Source organism: Salvelinus namaycush, chromosome 41 (genome assembly GCF_016432855.1).
Source record: "Salvelinus namaycush isolate Seneca chromosome 41, SaNama_1.0, whole genome shotgun sequence".
NCBI classification, from domain to species: domain Eukaryota; kingdom Metazoa; phylum Chordata; class Actinopteri; order Salmoniformes; family Salmonidae; genus Salvelinus; species Salvelinus namaycush.
The window spans coordinates 16,321,376-16,330,707 of NC_052347.1; the positions used below are offsets into that span (position 1 = coordinate 16,321,376).

The 9,332-nt window shown below is 40.3% G+C and overlaps 1 protein-coding gene across 1 annotated transcript; it reads right to left on the bottom strand.

The window, feature by feature from the left end:
- Window positions 1–8,316: 8,316 nt before the first annotated feature.
- On the bottom strand, window positions 8,317–8,985 carry LOC120033930 (noggin-3-like). Its single transcript, XM_038980335.1, has one exon. The coding sequence runs from the start codon at window positions 8,983–8,985 to the stop codon at window positions 8,317–8,319; it is 669 nt and encodes a 222-aa protein (XP_038836263.1).
- Window positions 8,986–9,332: the final 347 nt, after the last annotated feature.

The window sequence follows — 9,332 nt, forward strand, 5'->3', positions numbered from 1 at the left end:
CCAAAAGGCATCCTTTACCGAACAAATAAAATGTTTGACAGGACAGGTCAGCCTTTCAAAGCATTCCACTGCAAAATCCAGTCAATTAGACCAGTTTAAGTTAACGTGTGTTAATGTTTTAATCACCAATTGCATGTACAAGTAAAAAACAGGGAACCAGATTCAAATTGATGAACTTGCCCTGCTGTACGGTAAGCAGGCATCCAACTGTTCTCATTAGCCAGTGAACACCTGTCTTTATACAGACTAGGTTTGATTTCCAGAGGCCTTTAATACTAGCTCAGCTGGGCATCTGGGCTGCCATTGAGCAAGGCCTTAGTATTTCACCATATTGACAGATGTGTGCAAAAGCATCTGTCAGGTCATTAAATGGAGGGTTGTCCTACACTGACAGACTGGAGATGAGCTACATCTGAGACAGGATAGGTCAAATAAGATGTACACTACCGTTCAAAAGTTTGGGGTCACTGAGAAATGTTCTTGTTTTTGAAAGAAAAGCACATTTTTCGTCCATTAAAATCACATCAAATTGATCAGAAATACATTGTAGACATTGTTAATGTTGTAAATGATAATTGTAGCTGGAAAAGGCTGATTTTTAATGGAATATCTACATAGGAGTACAGAGGCCCATTATCAGCAACCATCACTCCTGTGTTCCAATGGCACGTTGTGTTAGCTAATCCAAGTTTATCATTTTAAAAGGCTAATTGATCATTAGAAAACCCTTTTGCAATTATGTTAGCACAGCTGAAAACTGTTGATCTGATTAAAGAAGCAATAAAACTGTCCTTCTTTAGACTAGTTGAGTATCTGGAGCATCAGCATTTGTGGGTTCGATTACAGGCTCAAAATAGCCAGAAATAAAGTACTTTCTTGTGAAACTCGTCAGTCTATTCTTGTTCGGAGAAATGAAGGCTATTCCATGCGAGAAATTGCCAAGAAACTGAAGAACTCGTACAACGCTGTGTACTACTCCTTTTACAGAACAGCTCAAACAGGCTCTAACCAGAATAGAAAGAGGAGTGGGAGGCCCCGGTGCACAACTGAGCAAGAGGACAAGTACATTAGAGTGTCTAGTTTGAGAAACAGACACCTCACAAGTCCTCAACTGGCAGCTTTATTAAATAGTACCCGCAAAACACCAGTCTTAAAGTCAACAGTGAAGAGGCGACTCCGGGATGCTGGCCTTCTAGGCAGAGTTGCAAAGAAAAAGCCATACCTCAGATTGGCCAATAAAAATTTAATATTAAGCTGTGAAAAAGAACACAGACAGTGGACAGAGGAATATTGGAAAAAAGTGTTATGGACAGACAAATCTAAGTTTGAGATTTTCGGATCACATAGAAGAACATTCGTGAGACGCAGAAAATATGAAAAGATGCTGGAGGAGTGCTTGATGCCATCTGTCAAAGCATTGTGGAGGCAATGTGATGGTCTGGGGGTGCCTTGGTGTTGGTAAAGTGGGATTTTGTACAGGGTAAAAGGGATCTTGAAGAAGGAAGGCTATCACTCCATTTTGCAACGCCATGCCATACCCTGTGGACGGCGCTTAATTGGAGCCAATTTCCTCCGTCATTGTCCTCCAACAGGACAATGACCCAAAGTACAGCTCCAAACTATGCAAGAACTATTTAGGGAAGAAGCAGTCAGCTGGTATTCTGTCTATAATGGAGTGGCCAGCACAGTCACCGGATCTCAACCCTATTGAGCTGTTGTGGGAGCAGCTTGACCGTATGGTATGTAAGAAGTGCCCATCAAGCCAATCCAACTTGTGGGAGGTGCTTCAGGATGCATGAGCTGAAATCTCTTCAGATTACCTCGACAAATTGACAACTAGAATGCCAAAGGTCTGTAAGGCTGTAATTGCTGCAAATGTAGGATTCTTTGACGAAAGCAAAGTTTGAAGGACACAATTATTATTTCAATTAAAAATCATTATTTATAACCTTGTCAACGTCTTGACTATACTTCCTATTCATTTTGCAACTCATTTCATGTATGTTTTCATGGAAAACAAGGACATTTCTAAGTGACCCCAAACATTTGAACGGTAGTGTATTTAATACAAACTTATCGTCCTGTGCCGTTTAACCAGTATATGACTACAATATAGACTACAGTATACGCTGAGCTGAGAGTGATATGACTACAATGTATCATTAAATGATGTCAGTGACGAAGACCAAGCCCTAGGCTGACTATAATACATTTACAACTATGACAAGTTCTGAATTATTCATTTTGTACATGAATTCCATAGTTATGACATATTACTTAAGGCCAAATGGATGACAAAAGAAAGTAGTTGCCACCATATCACCTTGCGACCACAGGTTTAAATAAACGTGCATGGTTTCCTTTCATTCTTATAAGCTGAAACATATGTTTCAGGTATCCTATTTCAAAAAGCTCTCTCTGCTACTTTGAAGGTGATGGACGGTTGAATAAACGGGTGTAATTTTTAATCAAGGCCAAAGCATTTCAGAGATGTGTAAACCCTTTGATGATCTCTGATGCCAGCTCCAACACCTTCTTCCAAAGAGTTCTGAAAGATGTCAAGGAACACAGGCTTTGCCAACATTTGAGTCTTTACAACTGATCTCTAACTTCCATCATTCATCTGATAGTAGTAATAGTATTGTATGTAAAGTGAATCTTTGCTTGGAATTTTTCATTACAGGAGAATGATATGCTGCCCATGCATATACATCAAAGCAATACAACTCCTTTTATGTCCTCAAAAAAGGTCAAAGTGTAGATCAACAAAGCTTTGAACTTTGTGGCAAGTATTAAATATATTTGTTGTGAGTTAGTGATCATTTAAATTTGAACCAAGAATGTATGTCATCCCATGTTGGAAAAGGAAATTATTTGACTGAAAGCATAGTCCTCCTATGGGAAAAGTAATAAAACAAAAGCATAATTCACCTTATTGCTCTAATACACCTATCAAAAAGATAAGAAATGTTGATGTCAAAATGATAATAATTTATGGACCAGCCAAACTTAATTTTAATGATACAGCTAGAAGTTAGCGTAATCTTTTCTCAATTAGTGAGCCACTCAATAAATTATCAATCAGGTTTTCCTATACATCAGGCATAAACGAGTTTAGTCTGTTAATCATAATTGTATTATGGTTGGCATACTTATCTAGGAGACGCTGCTTTGATTAGGAAACTATCTGAAACCTTTAGGGGAATTTAATCAGCCACAAGTTTTGGCTCAAATGTGTCTGCACGAGCCTTGCAACAACAACAAAGAAGTTGATTAAGAAAAGAAAAAGAAAGAAAAGCAATAAAAAGAACCCATAGCTAAAAATATCATTAAGTTTATGGATTGCTGGTGGCTAAAAGCATTACATTGTTGTATATCTCAGACTTCAGAGATCTCTGGCCATGGAGTCTGGGTCTTTTGAGGCACAGCATGCTGTGTTAAGGAAGGGAGCACTAAAAGCCAGCTCACAGTGACAGGGGGCATTAGCTGCCCTGCATCCTCCAGTCTGCAGTTGGTATTAGCAGGCACCAAGCGCTCTGTCAACACTTATTACTCCACACACAAATCTTGTGACCAGCGTCAGCACTTTCCTACAGCTCTAAAACAACAAGAGGAAAGAAAAAGATATGCAGTTGAATATAAAAATCTTACCCCAAAGTGATGACGTGGTTGGTCAAGTGAATCAAAGTGAAATTACATTTTAAAAGGAAATGGTCTATATTACACAATGAGGAAATATTTTGAGAGAAAAATAATGTATATATATTTTACACTTTTCATTACAGATGTAGGATCTTCATTTGATCACTATTTTGTCAATGAGAATTTTCCTATAAGGCAGGAAATACAAACTTGTAGTGTATTTTTGTTTTAAAAAGGCTTCTAAAGTTTGTAATTTCCACCTAGAAATTTCAGACTTGATTTGCTATAACAAAAAAATGTATCAACCCCTACAGAAATATTATTTAATTATAATCCACATAATAATTCACATTTCCTGTTGCTGCAGGATTATTTTCCTGCTGTAGGAGACTGGCTCACATTAAGATCCTACATCTGTAAATGTGTAGCAAAATGGAAAGACTGCAAAGGCTATCTAGACTTGATTCGTTTGCTTTGTTCTGTCGCTGTGTACCTTGCTCGACAATGTCTTACACTGACCCTAGCAATATTAAATCCATATTAATTATAACGTGTTGGAATATAATAGAACAAATAAGTATATTTGATACCTACTTTCTGAGTAAAAGTAAAATTAGTTTATTCATATTTAACAACTTTTCCAGGCCAGCTGTTACTGAGTAGACGCTGTAATCCTGCCGTCTACTTAAATACCCCACAATGACACACAAAACATGAAATAGGTGGTCACTTTACATAGCTTGTAAACTGAGACTTGACAGTCATAGGCATTATAACCATATGATATTAAGTTCCATGGAAAAGTCAATTGGGTCAGTGTCAGTGAAATTCTTCATTGTTCATTGATGATATACTGTGTATGATCCTGCATCTGGAGCTTTATCTCTATGTTGATTCAGCCCAGATTGTGTAGATATGAGAACCCTTGACTAAAAATCAAAGCCACTGCATATCCACATTATGGATTCTATTCACTCATAAGTAAACCTCAGTGACCAGCAGAAATTGGGTAAAACATTATGATAGCGTTCCCCAGCTCAGACACTGCACACATCAACCAATGGTTGCAAGCCACGTCATCGACTGTGCCATTGGGCACCAGATTGCTATAACATATGCACTGGTGTAGAGGAAACACCCGCTGCCCCCACGAGCTATGGGGACCCATGCGCACCTATGTCTACATTTAAAAAAAATATATATAATAATAATTTTGACAGTAACCCTCTTTTTTAATTTCCGAATGCAGCAAGTGGTGTTTGTGTTGTCCAATCTACATGGTAGTAGGTGAGGCAGACAGACAATATAGTTGTAGTGCATCTAATTAGGCAATTTCTTAGCGGCACCGGTGGCAGCCCACTTTCCTCCTCACCTAATTGGCAATCAAGTTAAAAAATGTAGGTGAATCAAGTCGGACTCGGATGGAGAGTGAGTGCGTTGTTCAAGATGGATAAACACAAGGCAAGACCAAGTGGTGCACCAAAAAATATATATTTTTTTTTTATCTGATCAAGCTCGTGCCAAATTACCCATGATAACCACATCAGCAAAGCAACCACCTCATCATCCACTGACGAAACACCATGGCAGCAGCTAGCACAAGCAGCCTTCCAGTCTCGACAGAGACCTCACTGCCCGGCCCGGCCCGGCAATGAAAGAGGCCTGGCTCCTCCTCTTCTTCCTCCCCTCGAGGATAATGACAGTTCCTCTAGTGACAGTGCCGGCCCTCCACCTCTCTAGAAAACCAAGCGGATGCCTGCAAGAGACCAAGCGGCCTCATGATAGCAACCCCCCTTCTGTGAACACTGGTAAGCCTATGAGTGATGAGATGGATAGCCCCGACAGTGTGGAGTCTGAGTTCCAATGTGTAATATAAACAGGCTACCAGCTAAATACTGTATATTGCTATGAATAGGCTAGTAGGCTAGACTGCATTGTCTGCATAATGAAACAATCCCTAATAAGATATTGTTTTGATGGTGGACTGATTGTATTATTATTATTTCCATTAATAGACTGGTTTTACGCAGCACAAACTTTCTATCCAAGCTGTGAGAGAGCGCAAGGACGGCTAAGGTAGGCTATTGCCTACAGGACATTTGTATATATGCTGTTGCATCAGAAATGTATTTTACAATCTGCAGTGTTTGAATTTCCCACTTTAATTACTGAACAAGTAAATACATTATTGCCGCCAGCCAGCATTCTAAATAGCAGCATTGCGACACTGTAGGCCTATAGATTCGTGGAACAAACGTTAGGCTTAACATGAGAAAATTACCAAATAAAACATGTATTCATTAAAGCAAAGCTATAGGCTACTACAAGCACTAACATTACATAATCTGAAAGCCTATCGATAAGCAGCCGCATAGATTTAGCTATTTCAGAACCTCGGACTGCGATCGCTGATACCTAAAATACCTACCCAGGCATTGTAAGATCTGGCATGCGTCCAATAGTGTGCAACTGCAGCCCGCAATTCGGGTCGTTCCTGTCGCCCCCCAGCTTGCTTGTTAGAAACACTGTCTGCTAGTTAGTGACACTGTGTGCTAGTTAGTTAGCACACTGTGTTGCCCCTGCCTCCCGCCTGCTGTGTACTGGAGAAAAATGTGGCCGACAGGTGGGGGGAAAGGACGCTGTCTACCGGTATTGTATCCGCCTACCGCTAGCTACTCCGGTACGCCGCAGGCGGGGGCGACACCGTGTGCTTGCTACACAGTATGCTTAGCTAGCCCGCCTTCCGCCTGCTGTGTACCGGAGTACTCCTTTGGACTAGCTGGCTAAAATGGCACACAGTATACTTCGCTACCGCCTGCCGAACACCTGCCCTCGCCATTGTCCCCTTTGGCCTCTTCTTCTTCTCTGGGGTTTATCGGCGGTTGCATTACCGCCATCTACTGTACTGGAACGTCCTTGCCTCCCGCATATGTACTGGAATCATAGATTAAAAATGTACCAGTAGAAGTATAGTATAAATAGGGGTTTCTGGGGGCTGCAGTTGAGCAGTTGCACCCTTCTCCATACGTCGGCAACGCCTGGGCAGAGGAACGCGCCCCTTGAATCTGAGGAGTACATTTAGAAACATCATAACCTGGTCATCAGGTGACATCATTCTAATGCGTTGCGCCACAAATTAATTACAAATGAAATGCAAATAAACTACAGTCGTCACACTATCTGACTTGAGACAATGGGTCAACTTGGTGTGTGTTTGTATGCAATTTCTGATATAACAAGCATAGAGGGTGGACTACTGTGTTTATCCTGAACTGACGCAAAAATGGTGGGCTGATTTTGTCTCCTAAAAGCTGAAACTTTTTTCACCTGAGTTAGTAAGCTTGATAAGGAACAAAATGAAAGCAGCCAAATATTATTAATCCTTGCACCCTGTTTAAATTCTACAAAAACATAGACATAGAAATAACTTATATTTGTTCAACTTCAGGTGGAATATTGGCCTCTGCTTACTCTGGAATTCCAGCTCCATTCTAGAGCTCACTCCTGCTGTGTTCCTAATGAGGAGGTGGGTGTTGGAGATGACTCTCTGAGAACTGTCAACAGCTGCTGAAACTATGGATCAATAAATCAGTGTTACTTTATCAGCATGTACATTTCTAATGGGTTTGTAAGCTGATAACTGTTTGATGGAGGACAGGTGGTTTTACTATGATAGGGTAATTATAGGACTGGTCACTGGTTGATAAAACAAATGTGAGAAAATATCAACTCAATTTGAGACTTTGATATATTGTCCAAGGTCACCAAGCATCTTGTTCTCATCAATATTTTAGTTTCAGTTGCTATGAAGCAAAAAAGTAAGATTGTAGAAAAAGCACCAAACTCCCTCCATTTATCCAATAGTGTGTGTGAATTGTGCGCATTTACGCATGAATCAAACGCTTAACAATTATGACTCAGGCAATCCTCAACCCGTATCCACTCCTGGGAACCCCAAGTTTTAACAAATATAATTAACAAGTAAGTCTTGGCCCCAGCTCTATGAAAGTGTATAACTGTGTAAGTAAGTAATCTACTGAGAGCCGCCCATAGGTTACCCATGTATGACCGGTGCACGCTGCTTTACTGAGTCTCTTGAACCAGACTGCTTACTTGCGCAAACTACGCGAGACTCCTGAGAGTTTGGTTCAGAGTGAGTGAGTGCGCACACTGTAAACCCTAATTGTGACAGGTGTCATTACTCCATCAAAGGGTTCACGGTGTGTTGAGTTGATAGGTATAGGGGAGTTATATATATTTTAAGACAAAATAGAAATTTCATTATTTCAGTGACATTTTATTATATGAATATAAAGAATAAATAGCAGTTCTCTTAATTTACATGATAAATCGTTGAAATAGGCTACCGATATTCAGTTCTATATCAGCTGCAAGATAACATCATCCACATGAAATCTGAGGTCGATAGATTAGTTTCCATAATGGAAAACAACAGGTTTATAAAACGGCACCTATGCGCCATTGATCTTCAATATAAATACAAAAATATAACCAATACTTTCCACAAATACGGTAGACTCTGGTTACACGTAATACTGACTTTTTACAATAACCTATAATTGAATGGCACCTCATATACATAAAATACATTCCTAAACTCGGTAGTGCATACAAAATTACAAAGTCATCATAATTTATACTTGATAAGTCATTTCAGTTCGAGCAGGCGCATTTGCATTCGGTTATCATGGGGTATTGAACTGGTATCCAAGTACATTTGAGGCCCCCTTTCTTCTGTATACATCGCCATCTCAATATCGTAAAATGGGTCGAGTTTGCTGGTTTGCAGAACATCCCCTCTGGAACCGAACATGATCTTTTGCTTTGACAGTTTCCCACTCTCACATAACGTGGCCAAAATCTGTTGCCGAGGTCGTTCCATGTATAAATGACGGGACAGAACGAGAATGACCACAGCCACTGCTGCAGCCTCCGTTTAAGTTTTTTATTGGGTTTGTGCTTCTTGTCAAACTGTACGTCAAAATCCATTGCTTTGATTTCATTCGGCATCACTCCACTGGGCTTCTGTTGAATGTCCAAATCGTCAAGCTCATCGTTGCCAGTGTATTTATCCTGTGGTGGTGTAATAGACATCAAGCGACTATCAAAGTCCCCCAATACACTTTTCAGTTCGGTTTCATTGAGGTCCCTCTCTTTTGGGTTAAAGACAGGATCTGGGTCCTCTTTTAATTCCACAAGTGGCAAACTGTCACTCGGGATAGGACGGAGGAGGTAATAATGCTGGCATAGCCCTTCTTCTATTATAAGTCCGAGGGACAACATCAGCAAGTACATTGCTACAAAATGCTGTGATTGATCCATGTCCGTTACGCACAATAAGACAGTATTATAGGATACAGCTAAACAGGTAGGCCTGGGCTACTCTACTGCGTACAGTTGAGCCCGGTTCTTGCGGAGTGCGCACCGGCTTGAGTTACATCCAGCCAAACTTCACTTCTTGAGTGTTGGTGTCCTTAAAATTCAGACTGCTTACTCCATAGCAAACGATACTTGATTGAAGATGGTAAAGATGAATAGTCTCTTTCGTAAAACAAATCTAGATATAGGCAGTGTTTCCCTTTTACGCACGAATTCAATATATTGTATGAAATGGCTCTGTGACAGCATCAGTGGCGTCAGGGGTTCTCGTTCTTGTGCGCTTTGACGCG